This window comes from Nyctibius grandis, chromosome 4 (genome assembly GCF_013368605.1).
Source record: "Nyctibius grandis isolate bNycGra1 chromosome 4, bNycGra1.pri, whole genome shotgun sequence".
Classification (NCBI taxonomy): Eukaryota; Metazoa; Chordata; class Aves; order Nyctibiiformes; family Nyctibiidae; genus Nyctibius; species Nyctibius grandis.
In genome coordinates, this window is record NC_090661.1 from 61,356,767 (window position 1) to 61,382,366 (window position 25,600).

The window sequence follows — 25,600 nt, forward strand, 5'->3', positions numbered from 1 at the left end:
TGTTGTTTAATTCTCCCATTATTATGATGTTTTCATTCTACTGGTGTAGAACATTTCCTCCACTAAAACTCTGCTTATGTATTTGTTCTGTCCTAGTAAGAGAAATCTGCTATTCCTCTGGCATACCTAGGACGAGCAGCAGCAATGCAGATTTCCCTGAAAAGCCTTGTTCATGTGCTATAGCCTTTTTTTTTTTTTTTTGCAAGAATTCTTGACAGGTCTGGGTTGTTTTTCCATTCTTGCTATTGAGATGCTGAAAGTTTGCTGTGAAGAAATGGAATAAAATGAGCAAAGGTACAGTAGGCCATGACACAGGTGCAAGATATACAACTTAGTCAAATTTGAATCAATACCAAAAAATGACTCCCACGGTACGCACCACAAACATTTAGCCTGCTGTTTTCACTATATTTTGCACTGCTGTTTTTCATTCTAAAAAATCTGCTCGTAAATGTCATGTTGCTCTTCAGTACAGTATATGGAAATACTACCTTCTTCAAAGCGTGAAGATAAACATTAGCTAGACAGGTGATTTTAAGCAGTAGATCTCAAAAGGATTCATAAAGAACTTGAGCCTCATGAGCTCCCCCATATTGAAAAGCTACAATGCGGAATTTGGGCATGCTTGAAGTTATCCAGAAGCTGAATGGTAGAACAAGGAATAGGATCTAATGCAGTCACAACAGAATCCACCAGTGTTGAAACAAACTGATTCTTAAAAAAACAACCAACCCCAAAAACAGAACGAAAAAGCCACCTACTGGAAAACCTCTAATTGAGTGAGAACAATCGTTATTGTCACAAATGCATAGCCTAGTAAAATCTCAGAAGGAGAGATGAGCATAATGGGCATAACTTTTATTCTAGACAACTAGTATTTTTGTAAAATCTATATGTTAACGTGTATTTTACTGCATTGTTTGAGCTGCATCTTAGCTGATTAAATATCTTGTCTGGATTTAAAGCATCAATCTCAAATTAATGCTTAAGAGTTGGCTTAGTAACTTGAGTGCCTCATGTGCATCAGTGATTTCTAATACAACATGCCCCTTGGCTGCCTTCTCTCATCAACCATTGCTTGGTTGTCACGTCTTTGTTTCACAGGAAACTTTGAACAGCAGCAATCCCAGAGGTGTTTGGTTACTGGTTCAGGAAGGTAGCTGAAAAAGCTGATCACTGCCCAATTATGAGCAGGGTAACTTTTACAACTATTAAAAAACCAAAAACAAAAAAAAAGTTATTTGCAAACTGTTTTGCATGCATACTTGGTAGGCAGAAGATTTTTAAACCCCCAGCTAAGTATGACTTCCACAAACTAATTTATTTTTTAAATAGCAAAACTGTTTTTGTAACACATCACCAAATTTAAGTATTGCAAATTAATTATTGCAGATTTTTAGGAGATCTCAGGAGTTTCAAAGTCAATGGTATCCAATTGCCATAACTACTCTTTCCAAGTAAGATAGAAAGGCTGCCTTTTAACTCTTGCCTTTTATAGCACGAGGGAACAGTAACATTATATTAAATTGTTACTGATTATCTGCGGGCAAAATTTCTGAAACATGATAGGATATATTCCTTTACTGCTCTTTTAAGCAACTAGCTGCGATATCAGTCACTGTTAAAACTTTTGATTAAGATCAATGGCTTGAAGAAAACTATGACTAAATTTTATTTGCTTTTGAATCACATAAAAAGTTGCTTTAGCCTTTAGCTAGATTCTAGTCGTATAAAAATATTCAGCAGTTACAGAAACTGCATCAAAATCGAGTATCTCATATGATTGCATAATCTACACTTTCTCAATAAAACTTGAGGTTGAAGTTATTAAATACAGGAGGTGAATACTTCCCAGAGCTGACTGAAAAATAAAAATTTTTTACATCTTAAAAAATATACAAAAGTTAGCTGTCATTTATAACATAATATGAAAACTATTTTGTAGCTAACGTTGCATTCCTAATACTGAAGCTCAAAGAATCCTTTCATGTTATTGTTAACCAACATCCTCCTCCATCAGGTTTTAAAAGGAAAAAATACTTAGAAAGTTCAATACAGAGTGCTCTCTCAGCTCTGCCAGAACAATGCTTTAATTGAATCCTGATACCCTGCAGGAACAGACACCACAATGGCAGGCAAGCAGCCCTCATAACCTTGTGGGGTTTTCCTGCAAACTGTCAGAGAAACACAAAATAGTCATGCTTCTCCTCACACTCCAAATACTTCACAAGGTGGTCAGGAACCTCCTCCTCTTTTCTAGAGCAGGTAAGTGGAAATGTTTCGGGGAAGACTTAAATGCCTTCTGTTTCTCAGACTGTTGAGAAAAAAACAAAAGTTTGAAATACACTCTGTGAAACACATTTTGCTATTACACTTCAATGAGCAAGTTAGAGTCTATACCTTTATCTTTGATCCAATAAATCTAACAGACTGTAACATAGGGGTTTCACCACTTGCCTTAGGTGCCCAGAAAACTGAACACAATGCAGGAGTAGGGCAGGAAGTCGATTCAGCTACTCCAGAAAGATTTAATTTTGGTAATTCTCCACGAGGAGGTTCATGTTGTTGTTTTGTTTTTTTCCTGGACTTTCCTAAGAGAATGCTTTTAAAATAAATGAACAAGATTCCATTTCTGAGAACATCTTAAGGATAAAATTAAGAGAGAAAATCCAAATAATCAGAAAAAAAAAACCCCTCAGCCAAATACTACTTCGGCTAATTCTTTTTTAAAAATTACTACCTCACTTTGTTACCGAAAATAGTAACCAAGAAAACTCTCCAAACCAAATGATAGTTTAGAAAGCTGACATTGGTTTATTGCAGCGCTGGGTGCATGGGGGATCTCTCCTCCTAGCATGCACACCTAAGAACAAAAGCTTGCCCCTTATATACAATTCCGAGGGAAAAACCCACCCAATCAAAAAAAACAACTTATACATAACACATTATGTAATGCATTACGTAATGTCTTTACACATGCGTACTAAATTGGGGAAGGGGTCTTTGGTGGTCTCTGGGGGTCACTGGTGGTCCCAATCCCCCTTAAATCTTGCTTGTGCACAAGCGTGGTTGAGGCCTTCTTGTTTACAAGTACATGTGTTCCTGAGAAGAAGATATCGTTTTGGACTTATCTCTCCTCTGACACAAGAGTTTATGAATCAAGTTAATTTAGACATCACAAAGTTATTCTTTACAGTTTTGTTTTGTCTTTTGGCCTTATATAATTAGCAGAGACCTTTGTTTATCTAAGAGTAAGCGTAAACAGCATGAATCTTTGTTTACTAGAACCTTGTTATCAATCCCATAAACAAACTTTATCTCCCAAACATGTAGATACTTCAGAACTTATTATTATTATTGTATATTATTCTTAGCTAAAAGGAAGATTATTGACAGGAAGGTTTGTTCTGTACACAGAGCAAGCCTTTAGAGCCTACTCTGAGGCCTACTCTTGCTAAACTGTTGCTAACTCTGAGGCCTACTCTTGCTAAACTTTTGCTAACTTGAACCGTCTGGTATCAATTCCCCCCTTTGGAAGCAGTTAGATTTATTATCTCACTACTTCCATATATTTTTCTCAATGATTCTCTTAACACAACCTATGCAGATCCCTATAATAACTATAATAACAACTACATAAACTATTCCCTCTAATAATGTGGCTAACCATCCTTTTAGAGATAATCCACCTAATTCTTGCAGGATTTTGTTGACCCAACTGTTTTCTGCTGCATCCCTGATTGCCCTGCTGTCTTTTGCTACTCTCTTCATTTTATCCAATTGCTCTTGCAGGTTAAATGTTTGGGATGTGGATGCAGCAGTGCTCTTTGTCTAATTTAAGATATCCACACACTCCTTGTTCTTTGACTGATAGCAAGTCTATTTTGCAGAGTCATTTTAGTATTGGCTTGGATCTGTTTGTTAACAATCTGGAATCCCTTTTGAGTGGCTCTTGATAAAGATTCTACTTGCCACGTTAGATTTTCTATTAGCATCCGATTTTCTAAAGCCATCAGTCCTGGTAAAAGAAAACTTTGAAATCCCCATTGAAGTTATGACCCCAGGGGACAGGCTGACTGGCTAAATGAGGAATTGGGATTCATGCTGTTACACTAGTAAGATTGCGCATTTTACCAAACCCTTGTATCAGAGTTAGAATTAAGTTCTCATTTATGTCTGTATTGGCCTCTCCACTTGTGTCAATTTCTGCATTTCCGAACATCACTGCAAGGAAGATAACCCAGAACCTTGTGATCCCCGAGTTAATCTTAAACATAAAGGTCCTTGTTTTACAGTCCATTTTGATTCTGGTGGTGAAGCTGGTTTGATCCTGCTGTGATGTATCCCCGGAGTGACTCCCTCGAGCTTGACAGCTGTGTAGGTGGTGAGCAAAATCTGGAAAGGTCCTTTCTGCTTCTCTTTTAGCAGTTCATCTGACCATGTCCTCAGGTACACCCAGTCTCCAGGTTGGTATTGATGCACAGGCATGTCCAGGGATAACGGTGTGCTCACAGTGATGTACCTGTGGAGGGAGGACAAAACCTTTCCTAGAGAGATAACATATTCTTTCAGATAATGTTTCCCCATGATCTCAGGATCAACTCCTGTTTCTGTCACCTGATAGGGTTTACCATAAATGATTTCAAAAGGAGGATTCATAGCAAAGCTAAGGGTAAAGCACCTGGCAATTTTATCTGAGCCTCTTGGCAAATTTTTATTCATCTGTTTATTTAAGCTTTGATTAATTTTTTTCTACTTTTGCACTTGATTGAGGTCTCCATGGGGTATGGAGGTCCCATTTTACCCCTAACACTTTAGCCAAAATTTGAACAGCTTCCGATACAAAGTGTGGGCCCCTGTCTGAAGATAGTCCTAAAGGTACCCCAAATCTTGGTATTATTTCTTTAAGCAAAATTTTTGCTACTTCTCTTGCCTTGTTGGTGCGACAGGGGAAAGCTGCTGGCCAGCCTGAAAAAGTATCTATCGTTACCAAAAGATACCAATACCCATTTTGCCGTAGTAATTCAGAAAAGTCTATTTGCCAATAGTCTTCTGGATTGTTTCTTCTCTTTGTTGCTCCTGATAAAGGTCTCTGTTGGAGTATGTTTGTTCCATTGCCTGTGGAAATGGAACACCCAAACAAAAAAAACAACTTATACATAACACATTATGTAATGCATTACGTAATGTCTTTACACATGCGTACTAAATTGGGGAAGGGGTCTTTGGTGGTCTCTGGGGGTCGCTGGTGGTCCCAATCCCCCTTAAATCTTGCTTGTGCACAAGCATGGTTGAGGCCTTCTTGTTTACAAGTACATGTGTTCCTGAGAAGAAGATATCGTTTTGGACTTATCTCTCCTCTGACACAAGAGTTTATGAATCAAGTTAATTTAGACATCACAAAGTTATTCTTTACAGTTTTGTTTTGTCTTTTGGCCTTATATAATTAGCAGAGACCTTTGTTTATCTAAGAGTAAGCGTAAACAGCATGAACCTTTGTTTACTAGAACCTTGTTATCAATCCCATAAACAAACTTTATCTCCCAAACATGTAGATACTTCAGAACTTATTATTATTATTCTATATTATTCTTAGCTAAAAGGAAGATTATTGACAGGAAGGTTTGTTCTGTACACAGAGCAAGCCTTTAGAGCCTACTCTTGAGGCCTACTCTTGCTAAACTTTTGCTAACTTGAACCGTCTGGTATCAACTTGATGTTTCTTGCAATTTTTCCTGAAGGAACTTCTTAAAAGCCTACATTGATGAACCCCAGAACTAAACTGGTGGAAAAATTGTCTGCTCCTATGGAAGGAGAGTTCATGCTTTCAAGGTTAAATGCATAGCAGAAAATAATTTGTAAATTGTTTTGCTACTGTAATTTGTTTTTTTGAGAAAAATCTGTATTTGAGAGTTTTTCATGTAGTACTAACTTTCATCTCACTTTGCAGATATAGCGAACGCTTAAGAGTGAATGCGTTGAGTATTTTTCACACAGCCTGAATATAAAGAAAGTTTTAGTTCACCAGAATTTTTAATCAGATTTTAATTTTTTGATTTCCAGTGTCAAATACAAGTTTAGGGTTTTTCCAGATATCATCTAAATACAGGATATTTAAGTTTAAAGAAAATAAATTTTCATTTGTTCAAAATGTAGACTGAAGGCCTGAAAAGGCAAAGGCACACTTTCTCTCTCTGCTACATCTTCATCTGTAAAATTCTCCAACTCAAAGGCAGATAGCAAAAGAGGAGGATGATATTTAAAAAAAAAAAAGTGGAACTGACCCTTTAAGTAATAGTAACTATGACAAGAGTCTACTGAAGGGATTATGTGGTATCACAGCTTCTAAATTCTAACAACTCGTGTTTCAGGGCTTCAGGGAGGAGAGAGGGAATTGCATGAGACTCAATAAAGATCAGTGTTCAGGCAGACTGAATAAAACCAAATCATCAGCTGAAGTACAACATTTGTTTCTAGATAACAAGCTCAGTGTCTCAAATACTTTCTCTAAATGGGATGACAGTTCTTCCACTTCAGTATTACCTGTCTTTGACTTTCCTTTGAAATTTGCCACAAATGCACAGGTACTTGCCCTGAGGTATTTCCTGGTAATCTTAAACTTTTGTACATGGCCAAAGCTTTTCTATCAGCTGCCCTAAAAAGTTAGGGGAAAAAAAGAAAAAAAAAGAGAAAAACATCAGTTGTACTTTAGGTGAAGTTTGGATTCAGTACAAAGAATTATGTTGACTGAATTATGTTAATTGTATTGCAAGCTAAGTACTAGTAGCGCTGTAAGCAAACTTCATTTCAGTCCACTTTAAATAATAAGCAGACAGCATTCCCCCCACTTTTTGATTTTAGCCTTCAAGATTGAAGTGATTTGAAGTCACTTGCCAGAATTCTTGAAAATAAGGGTGCTGCAATGCTTGACAGGCAGAAATTCTCTCATCAGGATCATATTTTATCATTGCATGCAGGAGAGAGAAGCCTTTGGGAGACAAATTGTGCACAAGAGGAGGTATTCCTTTTCCTTTTTTAAAGGGGAAATCAAAACTCACAATTCTTGACCTGTGTTAGGGAAGTTGAGAACAAACAGTTATTCACGCATATTCAGAGAGAATTACAATTTACTGAAAAAAATTATCTGAATTAGGTAACCATTTATTATGGACAAGTAAGTAATACTTGGAAGAAAAATGTTTTATTTCCTAACAAGTTATGTCATTGGCCTTAAAGATACTATGGAAATAAAAGGCCAAAAAAGATTGATACAGGCTCAGATTTCCTCTGCTTTGCTTACAAGGATCACGAATACGTGACTCTCTCTCGTTAGGGAGAGAAGACACCACTCTTTGGTCAGTAGCTGTCACAACAGAATTAGATTTTTGTGGTGCTTGCCTGAGCAGAAATTGCACGCAGTTGTACAGTTATACTGTGGATATTTCAACAGTGAGGTTAATAACTATGGGAGTACATACTTACTGCTTGAACTTGTTGAGAGTTTTGTTAGCAGGAGTGCCTATAATGTCATGGATTTTTGAAATTTGGTCCAGCTCATCAGATCCAGGAAAGAGAGGCTGAAAACTGCAAGGTAAGAGATGGTATTAGCACTAGAGAAGACACAATCAAACTACTTCAAGTGGCATAGCTGCCCCTTCAGTTAAAAAAATTTTCATTTACGAGGAAGATACATTTTAGAATTACTCATCTGTGGACAGTTTAATACCAACCAACAACTGAAGGATAACGTGAGGAGCAGATTAATACAACTGCATGTTTGGATGGAAAGAGTAGTTTGGGTTATTAAACAGAAACCTGTAGTTGCCCTCTCCTCACTGGTTTGGGGTAAAATATGTAAAAAAAAAAAATCCCTCTTGGTGAAAGGCAATGGATATGGGATTGTGTTTCCTTCTAGTTAAGTGGCAGATCCCAGAAGACAATGTGTTTTCCTCATTTTAAGACAGCAGAGTCAAGCAGTCCCTCTTGTTGTGTATGCATATAGAAATATATAAGAAACATTCCATTCCTAACACACAGGTTCTTTGCAAGCAGCAGTACTGGAAAGATGGTAATTTGAACTGCTTTCCTAAGCTGGATCTTCAGTTAATATAAAACTTGCATAGAGTCCTTGAAAACATAGTTATCAATAGAGCAATCTGACTTAACGAATTAGGTCCACTAACATTTGCTTCTTGTACATGTTGCCTTTTTCCATATTAGGAGAGCATTTCCTTGGGCTTATAATTTAAGAAACACTTCAGTAGCGCCACGTGATTCCTGAAAGCAATACATTCAGCCCTCTTTGTAGAAGCAGGAAACTTCTTTTAACTGTTTGAACATTCAGTCAAACAGCTGTCTGCACACTTCTCTGAATGTCTTTATAAAGCTTTGAGTAGAGGAAGGAGAGAAAAAGAGATCTGATTCATGTTGTGCAGTTATATCAAGACAAGCAGTTGGGAGTAGCTTTTGTGTGAACTACAAAAATATGCTGTCTCTAAATGTAGAACTATAACTTAGGGAAGAACTGTGCAATCCACCAAAAAAAAATGTAATCCAGGAACCATGATTTATAAGGAACAGAAAGAGGGACACCAAGATTTGAAATATAAGCATGGCTAAGTAGAAGGCTAAAAATTCTTACACAATGTGGTATAAAGCATAAAGGCTTATGCAAACGTTCAACAGCAAAAACTGCAAGATGCACTTAAAAAGAAACAAACCTGTCCATAACTTCCTTTAGCTTGGCAAGACTCTATCTTTTAAAATTTGTAATTTCCAATAAACATCCCTCATTTCTCTCTGAACACATCTATCAGGTCTCTGAAAATGTACAGTGGTTGCAAAGAATGAAATTTGTTACATTAAACTAAAATTATGAGGAAATATCTTTTAAGGTTTTTTGCCCTAAGAAAACTTAAGTTTGCAGCGTGTCATTTTCTTGCCAAACTTCAAAGCCCACCTGATTCAAATTGAAATGGAAAACCATGGCATTTTTAAACCTTTTGGTCCCAATTTACTTTGCAAGAGAACTGCCACATTTGGGATTTTTCTGTTAACAGTTTTCTGACCAAAGTAGAACTGTTTCTCCAAGTTAGCAGGCAAAGCATAAGGGTTGTCATTTAATGTGATGGTGATGGCAGCAGCTGCACTTGCCTCATGGAGGAGGAAAGAAGCAAAGCAAATGTTATCACTCCTGGTTGCATATCAGACAGCAGTGTGGGAGGAGAATAAAGAACTGCTGTTGTTGCTAGGGCACAAAGATATTGGAGAAATACTCATGGCGGTTATTTTTCCTTTCTCCTTGGAGACCAGTGACAAATTTTTTGAGTTACAGTTTCATCATCATTTAAAAGCTCAAAGGATTTTAATCTGGGTTTTCCTGAACTCCTCCTTCATCAGAATCAGACGTCAAAATATTCCAGGACATAAGGTCCTGGCACAAGGGTCTTAAACACGCTATATTATAAATCAAAGGAGTAAATCAGAGGGAGTGTCTTCTCTAATCTCCTCTGGTTTTGCAGAATAGTAACTCAAAAAAAGAGGGAAAAATTTTACCATCAAGTGCATTAAGAAGATTGCAGATAGTTAACGATGCTCATGAGAGCGATCGAGAGGAACGATGAGAGGAAATGAGCCATACTCTAGTCAGAGATAAAGCAGAGAAAGTACGTTTTTACCTAATTCAGATTTGAAGCCAATGGTGGCGGCAGAGGGGGGGGAACCCAAACAACAACCAGCTGTTCAAAAATGTTATTTTCCTTGTAAATAATTGTTTCTTGGTACTATGTTCTCTTGATCATCCCACTGCTTTATTACTAACCTGCCACAGGGTGATGAGAGTGCCAGACAAGACAGGATTACTGCCTCATGAACTCTGCCAACTAATCACAAAAGAAGCTTCCACAAAACCATGGAAACAAAGATGGTATTACCCATTACCACATGCTCCTTATATGAGTTATTTACCTTTTATTTGCTTGATTAATAATAAGCAAAACCCTCCACGGAACACTGTACCTTGTGAGTTCATAGAAAACACAGCCAGCACTCCACATATCAATTTTGTAACTATAGTAGCCGTTTGTAAGGATGCATTCAGGTGCTCGGTACCAGCGTGTGGAGATATATTCTGTGTGTGGCTGCTTAGAATAGATACTCCTACAAGATCCAAAATCTCCTAACTTCAGGGTATTCTGCTGCAAAAATAAATAAAGCATTTTGACAAATTAGAAACAGTGAAATATTCAAGCAAAGATTTTCCTTAAATGTGTGAAGTAGTCACCACAAAATAAATCACAGACTACTTTAAGAATAAACTTTCAGAAATACCAGGGGTAGTATTATAGCAGTAAAAGTGCATTTAAATAGCAAGTAGCTCCAGGCTTGACGGTATCTGTGTCCCATAATATGTGCAAATACCATTCTGTACATCATGAAAAGAAAGAGCTAAGAGTTAATTGAAAAGCGTACGGACTATTACTGAAGGGAAGACTGCTAAGCAGGACATCTGGATTAAGTTATTTTCATAAAATTCTTGTGCTTAGCAGTGATATAATAGGTGGCTTTGGCTTCTCTTTGTAATGGCTTCTCCTATACACTTGTAAGACTTAAAAGAAAAATTTATCTCCAGAAAATAAAATTTCATAAACTGAATTTTGAAATTCTTCCTTCTCAGACATTAGCAAAGTAACATTCTGAAACTGTGAGGAATAGATTTCAGTGAAGAACTCTTCTGAAAGCTAATACCTTCTGCTCTCTTTTCTATGAATAACTTCCACTAAACGTAGGAATTGAATGTAGAAAGAAAGAGCTGCAGAACTGAACCCCATTGCTTTTTTCTAGGTTAACACAGAAAGGAAAATATTATTAATAAAGAACAGGTTTTTAGATTGGAACACATGCAGGCTATAAGGCATCTGATTCATTTAGGTTTTAGCCAATTACAAACTTGCTTGTTCATTCCTCTAGATCAGGAATACAGTATTAGAAGTAACTGCCTATATATTTTTTAAAAACTCTACTTTTATTCATGAAGGAGCATTACTTTCTCAAAGCAAAGAGAAAATACTGATATACTTCACTTTCAGTTAAATATTCTCACATAAAATTAATTACCTTTATAAATATGTTTTCTGGTTTCACATCTCTGTGAAATATCCCATTTCTGTACAAATATAAACACACCAGAGAGAAGAGTTCAGTGAACAGATAAACATTACCAGTACTTCCAGTTATTTGTAAAAAAATACCTAAAGAAACTAACACTTTCTTCAAACTTATCAACAGCATAGTAAAAGAATCGAATTTTGCCACCATGGTGAGACAACAGCTGCAGGTATGGGAACGGGGAAAAGGCAAGCCCAGGAAGGGGAGGCCAGGCCGCCTGCTTTTGCTCTCACCAGGGTCACCAAAGGATTGCAAGGGCCACCCCCTCCCAGGAGGGCTGCCTGCAGCAGGGACCAGAGCTCCTCTGGGGTGCTGGCAGCAGCATGGGCTGCCTGCTTGTTGCCTTCCAGGGCTCTGCTGTAGGCAAAGATGCATCTGGGCAATGGCCGTTTTTTCTCCCTGCAGCAGTCTGCTGCCCCAGACAGTTGTATGTCTCTGCTTAGAGATGATCCTGAAATAAATGTATGATACTGTAAAGTTGTTGCTGAACCAGGTCTCTTACCTATGTATGTAATCAAGAGAGTTGCATAACTGGTACATGTAGTTCTTAATTTTTTTTTCAGGTAATGGCTTTCTCCTTCCTAGAATTAGATTTCAAGTTGTACAAGTCCTTTTTAGCAAACAGCAGAATACAAAAAAAAAAAATCATCTTCAACTTCCAATAGTGCATTGATATTACCTTTTTCAATTATACTATTTCTGTCATTTATAGCTAGCTTTGTAATCCCTTTTCCACTCAACTTCAGACATAATTTAGATTTCAGCGTGTACCAGAATAGCTCAACTACCAACTCTTAATTCAATAGTCTGTAACCTGCCTTAGCTTTTACTGCATGTTTTTCTTGCAGTATTTGTTTCCCCAAGTTCTAACAGAACTGCAATATCCCCCAAATTCTAACAGAACTTCTAAACATCTAATTTCCTCTCTAAACAAAGTAACTGTCCTTAAGGCTCAAGATTCATATCAATCACCTCAAATTATTGCAGTGCTTAAATGACTGTGATTCACATTTGACTTGCAAATTAAAGGTTAACCTATGTAGTTTAGCTTGCTATTGGTGCTGTGCAATAATAACAGTTATAAAATTTATCAATTTTACAGTCATTCAGTAACTACTCAGCTTTTTTCTTTTACAGGCTCCAAAGGCCTTTTAAGCTTGCTGTAATGCCTTTATGTAACATTGCAATGTCATCAACGGAGGCAGAAATGATCACATTTTTGGAAAACAAAGCAGGTACTGATCTGCCTGATGACAGCAATATGAGTAATTGGCTGAGGAGGAGGAGGGAGATTACCAGGACACTAACTCATTAAGGCTGCAAGTCCTAGCAGCCAGCGGGACTTGTGTTCCTGAGGGATTACAGGACTCCTCCAGGCAGCCACATAATCCACTGAGCAGGATTAGATAACAAAGCACATGAAACGGGGTACCGTTTACATTGGGAACTACAGTATTATTACCCCAGTAGAGATAAATGGTGTTTTCAACATCAGGATTTTTCTCATTCATAGCAGAAAAGATTTTATAAAATGCAGCTATTCAAACCAACTTGGATTATTATTTGTATTTAAAAAATCAGGCCTTCATAAAAAGAAGTCATGCTCAATTGTTTTTTCATTACAGGTCACTAGTAAAATCTGGAGCAGATGCTCTTCTACTTCCAGATTTATCATTAGAGAAACCTTAGTTGGAAGCAACGATGAAGCACTTGAGGCTATAATCGTTTTTGCTTGAGGCATCTTCCCCAACTCTCTCTGAGCCTTATTTTTTTTCATAGCTTTAAATGACCAAACTGCTCTTGATAAACAAAAGGCAAGACTGGTTTTCAGTTATTAAATGACTTGTGATACCGCTGTAAATTAATAGCGAGAGTATTATGACTTTGTGTAAAGACAAATAGCCTTGTCTTGATTGAAAAAACACGAATCTGTCGGTGTATTAAGGAAAAAACCAAAAGGATCAACTTTCCACATTAGTAGCATTACAGTCACCTGTTCTCCTAATTACGGAGTGTCTCCATAGACCTTGTTAAATTAGAAATTAATTTTCAGTCAACCGCTGCTTCAAGTTTTTCGTGACAAAATTTCGTGTAAACCATGCTTGCCTCTAATTTTTTCTAATTAAAGCTTTTTAAAGTTGTTCTGCACCTATATTAAACTTAATTTTGCAAGATTCAGGGTAGTCAGGAAATTACAAGCATTCACATTGCTGTACACTGTAGAAATTTACAAAAGATTAGTTACATTTTAGATTATTTGTACTTTTGTACACCCTGAAAACTGTTTTGTGACAGAGTATCGCTAATGAACACAATTCAATTGTTCTACAAATTAGTAATACACTCCTTCAAATCACAAGGCTGAAAATTCAATGGCCCCTTTTACTTGCCATCGTTATCTAGATATCCTCAAGTCAGTGTTCTGGGTAAGAACTAAGATTAATTTTCCAATTCAATTACGTACTTGGAATTTTTGCCATATTTATTGTTTGAAATGACTGCCACATGTTACATTTCTTGACTTTGCAATAAGCCACTGTCCTGGTTTGGCCTAAACCAGGCCAATTTTCCTTTCGGTGATTTTTACTTTCAGCTAAGTCTCTTCTAAGTAACTGCACTTTCTGAAACTAACTGCATGTTTTGCAGACAGTGTCTGCTTCCAGGACTGATAACGCTCGAAGTTTGTAGTTATCACTGAGGCACCGGTAGGGATGTTATTCAGAAAGGCTCTTGCTGTACTTATTCCTAGAGAAACCAAGGTCACTGCTAAATTCCTCACTGCTTACGAGTGAAGAGCCGAAGGGGGGTCACACCTGCAGGGAGGAGCGGACAGGGCAGGTGACCCAAAATTGATCAATGAAGGTATTCCATCCCATACACGTCATTCTCGGTATAAAGTTGGGGGATCATGAGGGTCTCGCTCTCTTTCTGCTATGGCTGGTGTCTGAAGAGGACTCTGTCCATTTTCCTGCTGCCCCCAATCCCGACCCGAGCATCCCTGAATCCAGTTCCTGTCCATCGCTGGGCCCAGCCTGGGCCTTCCCGGAGCCTGCCCTGCAGTGCCGGTGGTGACGTGACCGACATCAGGGAAGCTTGATCTTGGTTTTGTATATATTTAATTATTTCCATTATTATCATTATACTCTTTTTCATTATTATAGTTTATCAAAACTGTTTTAACTTTCCAACCCACAAGTCTCTCTCCCTTTTCTCTTTTCGTTGCCCTTCTGCGGGGGGTAGGAGGGTTAATAAGAGAGCATCTGCCACCGGTTTAATAGCCGGCCCAACTTTAAACCATGACAGCCACAAGTAGAGTTGTTTGGGGGAGAAAACAAATTAAAAACTATTTTGTCCCACAGGAAATTGTGGTGTTGACACGTCTACTTTGAAACTCCAAAATTAATTTCTGAAAAATGCAAAACACTTGACACAAATTAAATACTTTAATACTTCAAAATATCAAAATACTACTTTTTATTTATTAAAATCTCCATAGGAATCTGTTGTTCATTTTCCCATTTCATTCTATGATTTGACAAGCTCCACCTCATGTGCAACCACCTTGTACAAGGTGAAAAAAAGACACTGTATCATGGGAAACACAGTCCAGACACAAATCCAGACCATAAAGAAGAACCAGCCATTTATAGAAATTCAGGCAGACCCAGATTAATGTTCAGATAACTCCTAACTGCAGCATTTCTGTCTACAACTGAGCACAGATTTCACTTTGAACTCATTCACCATGCCATAAAAAAAGAGGTTTTTAAAACTAGATGTCAGGAAAACAATCTTCTTATGGAAAACTTGAATTTGATAAAAACTGTATTTTAAAATAAAAAAATTAACATAGCAGAACATACTGAAACTATTAGACTAACTTCCATCTGTATACAATGCTTAATATAGCAGCCTTTTTCACTTTAAAAAAAATGAGAGAAACACTGAGAAATGTAACCAAATGAAAGCAAATACTCTGAGGTAAAAAAAAGGCAGTTAAAGAACAAACCTAAACATTCTGATTTTTCATAACTGAAGTACAGTATCTTTTCTGGAAGGAGAAGATGTAGGATTGTTTTTAATGCACTGCACTAACTTACTGTCCAATGAGGACTCCTTCCTATATGCTATTACTCTGACTTTACAACTTAACAAATTTATCCTGGAAAAATAATATGTCTTATTAAAATGAGCAAATATTCATGTCTGCTTCAGTGATCAGCAAACAACTGTATTTTAACCTCAAATTCTTATCTAGGTCAGCAACATGGTTACTCCTTTTGTTAGAGATCTGAATGCTCAGTGTCACTAATGTAATGTTTGGGAGCGAGTCTTTTACGTGTTCTATTACACTAAATGACAGTTGCATGCTCAGTTATTTAAATTAATCTCCCAACTGTTAAGACATTACAAATTTTTAATTATTCAGAAAGAAAATATCTTTTGAGTTATAAGTAAGTGCCCCTTCATTTGCTGTATCCAACTCCTTTGGTGTCTCTCTGAGATCTGGTTTTAAATCAGCTTTTGTTCTAAACTTTTTTGTAGGAGCTCTTCCTTAAGCTGTATGGTCTCCCATCTGCTTCAACAAACAGCTCCAGAATTTTTAAATATAGGAGGTTTCAGGGAACAATGGTATTTTATAGAAAAAACTTGGTAAAAGGCATTTTTAATAGATTTAGAACTGAACATCATTATTCATTGATTCAGTAGTTTTTGAAACAAATGGGAATAATTTTCTTGTTATACCATTACAGTCCTGACCTAACAAAGAACCTATTTAAGTTCTACTTTTTGTAACGTAAAGCAATTATTTTGTGTTTTGCAGTCAAGGTTGTTTCCTTGTTTTCATGTAAAGTTTGGCTGTAGAAGTAGATGGCCATGGACCTGACTCCTTAGAAACCTTCTGCATGCATCCATGCCTTAAACAAGTGGGTATATTGCACTGGAAAGAAACAGAGAGTAAAGCAATACAGCACAAAATGTCGCTATGAGTTGTATAATATGTAACGGTGAACAACCAAGTGAAAAATAATTAATTCCGCTTTGTGATCTACACAAGAAGGGTTTGTGTGTTTCTTAAGTGTATGCTACATACCTTTTATCAGCTCATAAATATTCATGTCCATAAGTTCACATATCAGTGAAAGGGAGCCAGCTTTTTTATCACTGAAGAAACAAATAAGGAGACTTTAAGCTAGAAATGTTGATTTGTACACAGCATAGAAAAAAGTACTTAGCTTAACCAGTATTAAAATGGACATTTTCATTTTAAATTGATACTTTCTCAAGGAAGTTTTTCAACTTAGGGTCTGAGGTATCATAGTTTTAGTCTATACTATCCGAAGTGTCCGTTGCAAAAGTTAACTGATTTACTCTGTGAAGTTACTTGAAGGCATGTTTTCTGGGCATATCACACTGTTGGGTATCAAGAAATTTCCAGTAAATTAACTGATACAATCTTACAATAAAAGGTAGGAAAGCCATTACGCCATATATGAAAATATGTTCTAGTTAGGTCGCCAGTAGTGTTCTATTGCATGGAAATGATTATCTGAGTAGAATCTGTGTTTTGCTGATAACAGCAGTTTTAAGTATTATCATGATATGATAATACAACTGACATTTTATTTTCCATTTCACTTCCCTGCAGAGGCAGACGTCTTTAAGTCTTCAGTTTTTCTTATAAGATAATTGCATTAAAGTACAATTAACTCTGCAATGTTCCATTAACCCAGACAGCAAAAGTTTGAGGGTACAATCTGCAATTCAGACTGCAGACAGACTGTGAAAGAAATAGGCGAGCTGGCTGGCCATCTGCATTACACTTCGTTAACAACATGGCAGCTGAAGCTGAGAATTCCAGAAAGCTGACACAATTACTGGCTTTCCATGTATTTGTAGAAAACGGGCCTGTCAATAACAGTGTAATACCAGAGCCTTGAGCAGAGGAATAAGACAGCCTGAAGAGCAAGAAAAAAATATTTTAGAGCAGACAACAAGTTTTGTGTCAAGTATTTGAATAATGGAGTATATGTCTGCTGTTGCATAGTGATGAAGTGTAATGCACAGTAATGGAGTAAATGTGGTCATAAAATCTGATCTCTTTGAGACAGAACATGTCGCTGGAAGACGCTTAAGTGCCTAATGAGGCTAAGGAACCCAACTGCATCACTGATTGATCTCTTTCCAAATTCATAGCTCAGCTGCTGCCTAATTCAGAGGTCTAAACTTCTATTACTTGCAAAGGGGTGTCTGTAAAGTTGCCTACAAAATGATACTGCCAAATAGTTTGCTTGGATCCCTAGTTCAAACTGACAAGTCAAACACAGATCCTTGAAGTACCAGAGCCTATTCCAGCAGATAAGCTCTCAGTGTGCCTTACCAAAATACTGTCTCCAGCAGACACGATGTTGTGCGGTTAAAGCAGTCACTGGATATGGGACATCGGTTAAAATCACCAGCAAGTATTACACATTTTGATATGAAGTTTAACTATGCTTAAAATATATCTAGTCTGTAATTTTGATACTGTTGTTGAAATATTTTTGGTCTGCTGCAAAAGAGCCAGAGAAAGTGAGAGATTTTCTCAACATAAGATTTTCTTAACAAAAAAGGCATGAAGACTTCAGAATTTGACAAATTTGTTGGGTTTTTTTTTCTTTCTGTTGGAATAAAAAGCTGTTTAAGTGCCTACAGGTTGCCTCTAGACCCAAAAGTTACTGGATACTGTTCAAATAAAGGAATAAGGAAGAAAGAAATGAATGCACCATACTTACAAAACAACTTCATGTAACATAAGGATATTAGGATGCAGATTCAGCCTCCTTAGTGCTTGTACTTCTCCCAGATTATTCACTTGTTCCATACTAAAATTGAATTAAAAAGAGAAGAGGAAGACTGACTTGCAATCAGGGACTAGATTAGAGTTGTCTTTCTTCCCTGCCAGGAGACTGTCAGAACCTGCTCCGCTTTAGGCTGTAATTGAACTTTCAAATGTTGGACCTGATAAATTGTTTGCCTGCTTTGTTTCTTTATAGAGCAAATCGGTGATCAGGAGAATGGCTTTATTCCTTCTTGCAGTCTGCAGTAGCTGGACTTACACAAACAAGATTAAGTAGTAATGTATTGTGCTCCAGACATCAGTTACCATGCCAAGGAGCTATCTGGGAGGAATTTTGTGTTGCATAACAGTATGTATGATACTGTATATTCTGCGCTGGTGTAGCACACATTCCAACTACTGCTCAGCATGATGCTGAAAGTGACAATCTAGCCTTGACAAATTTAACATTTAAAATTAAGTTTTGATGGTAACGTCTTACATGAAAAATAGACACTATTCAACTATTGTTTACTTATTATGCTGCTCTCCTAGACTTTAATAAATAACAAAGCTACATGCTACAGAAACTCTGGGGAGGAAGCAGGAAACGAAGAGCTTTGCACACTATTTAATGGATCATACACCTTTTCACAGCTGGACTTAAAACTGAACACCAAAACAATACTTTCCAATTTGAAACTAGGAGAAATACCTTGTATGGGCAGGTTCTGTTTAAAACAATGTTATCTGTTGCTAAAAGAGTTCATTTCATCAAAAGAATTTGTCAGTCAATTTATCAGAGGGTTAAAGACCTAAAAGATGTTTTAAACATGCTACATAAAAAAAAAAAGAATCTGCCTGTTATGCCCTATTGTTATGCCCTGCCACTGAACTGTACACCCTCTGCCCTCGATACAGTTAAGCAGTTAGTTTAAATACTTTCGGTCATAAATGGGACAATTTAGTCAGTTGTAGGTAACGTATAAATGGACCAACAGTTCTCTAATAACACAACAGAGAATCAGAAGCCACATTAGTAGAAGATATTGAGTTCTCTTTTTGTTTTTTTTTTTTTAACTTAGTCTTTGAAGCCCTGAGTTACATTGTGAAATCTCACCTAAGAGCAAAATGTCCCATTTTACTTCGTATGTACAAATGTGTCACTCCCACTGACTTCACTAGGAACTTAACATATTCAACTGAGAATACAAAGTCAGTGACCCAAAAGGCATTGTTTGACACATACATATATTTGTCAAAGAATGTCAAGTCCATGTCTACTTCCACACAGCCCCCTCCTCTATTTTCCTAACTGACCAAAAGCACCTATTTTGTTACCATATAGCATCTTGCTAGTAAATATAAACGCAAAACTATAAAAAATAAAGTAGAACAAATGCTATACATGGACTAAGGATAAACTTTAACTTGCATTAAAATAGTATTTAAAGTAAGACTGAAAAAAGTATTGTCCAGGGGAAGGACTGGCACATTTCCTCCTCTTATTATTATTTATAGCAAAAAGAGAAACAGCACAAGTATATTCAGCGCATTTGGAAAGGCAGAAATCAACTATTTGGTCTTCATTCTTCTCATTTCATCCTCAACCCAGTGGCCAGGCAGCATTTAGTGCAGTGGATGACATCAATTAAGAGTACTCAGGGAAATAACCCCAATGCCAAATGAGAAGGCCCTGCATAATCAGCAGCTGAGTTCTCTTTCTGAACTACACGCAAACCTCTTTAATACATGTGTATTCAAAAAACATCACTTAGTCTTAATTTCAATTTCCCCACTGAATTGAAATAGGATTAATTATGCATACCTTTCAAAATGTTGCTTCATGCGTTTACATGCATAGTACTTTCCATCCCTAAGATTCAGTGTCTTCAGAACTTCAGAAAATGTTCCCTCTCCTATCTTACCAACTGGTTTATATTCTAAAAACAAAAAAATACTGTTTCAGTATGTTTAAAATAAACAGAAATTGTTATGAAGACTGCATATCAAGCCATACTTGATTTGTTAAATTCTGACTAATGGAAAATTTTTAAATAAAAGGGCTTTTTGTTAACACACAAGATATTTACATATCAGTCTTAGACAATAAACTACTACCTCCTCGCTCAGAGACATGATGCATCTGCAGATAGCACTTCATACCTTTTTTCTGCTGCAGCACATTAGCAACTCATACCTGAACTTATTCTTTGCTTCTTTCACACAAAAAAAACCCTTTATGCACGTTGTACTGAAAACATAAAATTATCTTGAAAAGCAAGTGTGTCTTGTCGTTGCTCCAACATGGGTTTTTTGGTTGTTTTGGTGGGTGGGTTTTTTTTGGTTTGGGTTGGGTGTTTTCTGTTTGGTTTTCGTTTTGTTTTTTTGTTTTTTTTTTTTTTTTTTTTTTTTTTTTTTTAAGCAAAGCAGTTGCTGATTTTAAAGCTTTATTCCCATATTAAATTCAGATATTAATTCTGCATTAGGCCAAAAATATTGCTTGGCTTTAATAATGAAGTGCGCCAAACAAAAGGATGTGAAAATCAGTCAATTCTAGTTCTGCAGAATTTTAAGAGATGAAGCAGATAACATGAAGAAAGCTTTATATTAATTTCTGAATCTTTTCCTAATTTCCTTCAGAATTGACATTCCTTTTCTTTCCTCCTTTATTCTCCTTCAGCTTTGAATCCCACTGCCTGTTTCCCTTCATTTTTAGCACCTACAGATCCTATTCTTGATAATTCTTCCAGTAATTTCATCTGAGCAAAAACCCAATTCTGGTAAGCTTTATTCTGCTGTTGCTTTTGACATAGTCTTATTATTTAAGAAAGATCCAATCCCAGTCATTTTGAGGGAGGCAGAGCAGGAAACCTCTTTTATCATATTCAGCCCTTTATGGGAGTCAGAATAACTGTAAGAGCCTTAAGGATGTTGATAGCAGTAAATTCAGTGAAGTGTAGTTGCCTGTATTAGTTCCTGTGACAACAGTCCCTGGCACGGATTTGGCCTGTGACAACCACCACTCTCCTAGGCACCTTCCCAGCCTGATGTGAGGACTCCTTCTAAGGTCATTCCTTAAGCAGTTTCTGTCCTACTGCCTTGTTTTGGAAGATAAGAATTTATTAGCATAGATGTGGGCCATTTCATGCCCGTTGCTCTTTGTGTCCAAGAAGATTTCCAGATATGTTTAATTTACAAGTATAAATACAGCCTCACAGCGGAGAAAGCCTGCCAAGAGATTTTGTGGAGAGAAAAGTTACTTAGGCAGGGACATTCTAATACTGTCTTCCAACTAGCAATCAATTTGTGTTGTCTTCATCTCTTTTCTCCTCTCCAACTTTCATACTAACTCCTGTTAAAAAAAAACTTTCCTTTCTGTGTGATCCAAATGCTTATATTTTAATTAGTAGAAACCTTCCCCTTGTAAAACCCTCTTTCTCCAATACAGTAGCAGCACTTCTGTGAGAATTGTCAGTTGCTCTTCTCATCTTTATCACCTGCTGCTTAGGTTTTCTGATCATTGTCCATCATGTCGGATCATAAACTAACTAATTAGGCCATCTAAATTTGACAAATAGGAAAAAGCAGAGTAATTTAGCATCAATGACACCACCTAATGCACTCTATACAGACAATTTACATATAGAACTATTTTAAAAGCAGAAACAGAATTTGAAAATCATCATGGGTAAGAGAGGCAATCTCTAAGAGAGACTCCAAAACAGGGAAGAGACCATGAGACTGTTAATTCATGTGGCTGTTCTTTGATAACTGGTCAATTAGTGCTTTAAGCAAGGTGATCCCTAGCCTTCGGTGCTCACTAAGCAACCTGACTGAGCAAGTAACGTGCTTTGTCAGAAAAAAAATCACACTCTCTACCCCCACCTTAAGTTTCAATTTCGTATCTAAATAGCTAAATATAAGATGGAGAGTGTAAATTCAGAATACTTAAAAATCACACTCTTACAGAATTCCAAAGAAAAAGTGTCAACAGATTTTTTTGGTAGCCACTGATACTCTTCAGTCAGATACACGCTGGCTACGTTATATGTTCATATAATGCCAGAGCCAGTCCCTGTGGCAAAAAATACCCAAGGAAGATATAAAATTAGCTATTGGTTGACCTACTCTTTGATTCTAATAAATTGCAATCCCATATTTTTCTTTTCTTAAATGCAAGTAATTGATTCTCTGCCATAAAAAAAATTCAGATCATGCGATCTGAAAATAAGGTCTTAATATCTACGGTATACCAGCCATATGCGTTAATGAACCAAAGTACTTCAGCAGAGAAACACAGGGAAAGCATTATTGTACAAAGTTATTGAAAATATTTTTAGATATATAAAGATGACAATTATATAGATATGTTTATATAATTTGGTTTTGTTTATAGGTTCTTCTATACATGTATTTTTCTTTTACAAGAGAAGTCCAGATGACAGTGGAGGACTCAAAATAATTTGATTTTTTTATTAATTTTAAACTGAAGCATTCTAATAGTGTAAGAAGACTTAATTCTTTACACACTTTAAAACATTCTTACAGCACTAAAGATTTTTTCATGTAAGCATGTAAGGTTTGTTGTTTTATTTTTTTACAATAGAGTGCTTTATATACAAAATAAAAAACCCCACATAACAAACAACTGAGGCTTTAACCTGGCACTGAAGAGAGTGCCATCCAGTGAAAAGAATGACAGCAAAGACCTGAATAATTTCAATTGATTGAATAAAGTGCAGAATCAGGAATCAAAACTGCATTATTTGAAATGTCTCTTTGATGCGTATAATCAACGTGTAAACTCTCAACAAACCAGGACACTGAAGATGAGAGAGCTTTTCTCCTACGGAGAAAATGAGAACGATCATATGAGAAGTTAGTTATCATTTAATGGGAAGCTGAAAGGAACTCAGCCATTGTAAGAATAACAACATAAAAGTTTACATAGAATAAGAAGAAATAAAATTTAGACTTCAAAAGTACTAACAGTTTAATACAAATTTTGAATTTGCGTCCAGAAGACAAGATTTCTGAAGATTCTTAAAAATCCCACTTCAGCACCACATAACTGATCCTTTGAAAGTGACCAGGTGGCAAAAAGCCGCCACCAAAACAAGGTACTTCAAAGACACTGAAAGAGAACAGTCAAGTCAAAGCATGTCAATTTTAAGCTATGAAACTTACTACAGCTGCAAACCAAAACCAATTACCAGTTAGTTTACCCAAATTTGTGGTAAAAGAAGAATAATGACAGAAATGTTAAAAATTTTATCAGCATGTTAAGACTGAAAGCTTTGAGAATGAAATTAAATAAACAGTGTTTTAATTACACTTACATATAGCATTAAAGAATAAAGAAGACCCAATCATCATTTGGAATTAAAGAATCCAATGCAAAATGACAGAAAAGATAGCACTACAATAGTCAAAACAGGATATTATAGAAACCTAAAGCAGATTATTTTGTTGCGAAGATGACAAGATGCAGAGGAAGAAAAAGCCATGACATTTAAATATAACATTGATGCATGTGGGAGGAGAGAAATTAAAAAAAAAAAGCAAGGAACAAGAAGTTCAGCTTCAGCCACAGTCACAAGGCCATGGCACATAATTATTGCATTCAGAAACATGCCAAATGTGTAGGATGTGACATGGGATGATCTGAAGAAGGATGCTAAGTAAGGGAAGGAAAGGCTTACAGAACAAAGAATGAGAAAACTTAGCTATTTCTGAGAAAGTACTTAGAGAGACCAGAAGATGGACAGGCTACTGCTACACAGGAGTGGGAGAAAGATTTATTAGCACCCTGTTGAAGGGGAGGACTGGCATGCAGAGAATCACAGAATCAACTAGGTTGGAAGAGACCTCTGGGATCATCGAGTCCAACCTTTGATTTAACACCACTGCGTCAACTAGACCATGGCACTAAGTACCATATCCAGTCTTTTTTTAAACTCCTCCAGGGATGGTGACTCCACCACCTCCCTGGCAGCCCATTCCAATGCCTAACAACCCTTTCTGTGAAGAAATTTCTCCTAATGTCTAACCTAAGAGAGACCAGCATTATACGTGCGGTCTCGGTAGGGAGGTCTAGAAGCTGGCAACGGGCTGCAGTGACGGCGGTTTTCAGGGACTACAAAAGCACCTACAACCACCTCAGCCCGGGTGCTCTCCGCGCGGCCCCGGACGCCGGTCCCCTCGGGCCAGGGTCGCCGGTGACGGCCAGCCTCCTTAGAGACGCCCGGGCCCACACCATCCCTGAGGAAGGCCCTCTGGCCGCAGCCTCCCCACCGAGCAGGGCCCGCTGCTTTCCCCCGCACTCCCTTACTGTCCATCCTGCGCTCGCCTGCAGGTCTCGGGGTAAGCGAGAGAGCGGCCGGGCCCCCCCAGACTGCCGAGCACCCCCCGGCCCAGCCCTCAGCGCGCCATGTTGTATTCCCGTCACCCTGGCAACCGCGCAGGCTCCAGCGCCCCGCCCCACGGTGTCGCGTCACGTCCCTCCGCGCCCCGCCACGCAGGCGCAGTGCAGCCGGCCGGCGGGCGGGGAAGGAGGTGACGCACGCGCAGCGGGCACCACGCAGCGGGAGCTGCCTGACTTGCCGCGCCACTGCGCATGCACAGGGGCAGTTGCCCCGCAGCGCGGCGGTGCTTGATGAGACGCGGGGCGGGAGAGCGCCCGCGTGGCGGGTGCCCCCTTCGGGCACGGAGCGTGTGGCGGCAGGGCGCGTTCGCCTCGCCGCGGCCCTTCGGCCTTCGTACCTCTGCGTCTGTCGTCGTCTGCGCGGAGCGGTTTTTCTCGGTGCGCTCCACGGGCCTGTCGTCCCTGGGCCGGAGGCGTTGAGCCTCACGTCGCTGAGGGGGTAACGCGTGCAGCCCCCGGCCCAGACCGATGAGCGCTCCGTAAACCCAGCAGCGGCATCGGTGGCCCTGGCTTGTGTCAGTCACTTGTACACACGCGGCCGGTGCAGGCGCTTGGTCTCGGCAGCGCTCCGGCGGGCTCACGTTTACCTTCGGTGACGGGCTGGTCCCTGGAGGTTTCCGTGGGCCACTGCAGGTCTCGGTTACGCGGGGTTTGTTTCTGGGCTTGGTTAGGCGTCTCCAGTTCCCAGCTGTGTCTCTCCGAGTAAATGGAGAGACGAGGATCTGGACGATGGCCCTGCTCTGTGTTAACCACATTCTCCTCACCGAGCTGTAGTGAGCCGGTGTTCAAAAAAACCTGCATTTTGGAGAGGTGTCCCCACTCCTCTTTCATGGCGTTTGCCTTTTGCTAAACGGACATCATGTACTTCAATGTAGGCTTCAAAGCTGAGAAGAAAAGTTGTTTTATTGCACACGTAGTAAAAAGCAAAATATTAGGAAAAGGTGAATAATTTGTCTATGCAAACTAAGATTCTAACAGTGCATTAAACAGCCAGAAGAGTAAATGCTTTAAAATAAATGCCCAAAATAAATATTTTGTTTAATTCAATGAAACTGGAATTATATCCTCGATAACTTGGGGAAGTATTAGCCTACTGACCGAGAGGTGAAGTCGCTCCATCAGCACGCCCTGTGGCTCTTGCTACTTCCCAAGCGCAGCATCTCTGTGGCCGAGGCCGAGTGCTTTCT

General features: G+C 38.2%; 1 protein-coding gene across 1 annotated transcript; it reads right to left on the reverse strand.

The window, feature by feature from the left end:
• Nucleotides 1-6,857: 6,857 nt before the first annotated feature.
• MOK (MOK protein kinase) lies at nucleotides 6,858-24,818 on the reverse strand. The gene is made up of 9 exons (XM_068397385.1): nucleotides 24,752-24,818; nucleotides 19,815-19,929; nucleotides 17,943-18,032; nucleotides 16,262-16,332; nucleotides 11,669-11,747; nucleotides 11,116-11,164; nucleotides 10,018-10,196; nucleotides 7,483-7,584; nucleotides 6,858-7,068 (listed from the first exon to the last, which is right to left on the reverse strand). Exons 2-9 carry the CDS (start codon nucleotides 19,832-19,834, stop codon nucleotides 6,858-6,860), a joined length of 801 nt encoding a protein of 266 aa, XP_068253486.1. The 5' UTR covers nucleotides 19,835-19,929; nucleotides 24,752-24,818.
• Nucleotides 24,819-25,600: the final 782 nt, after the last annotated feature.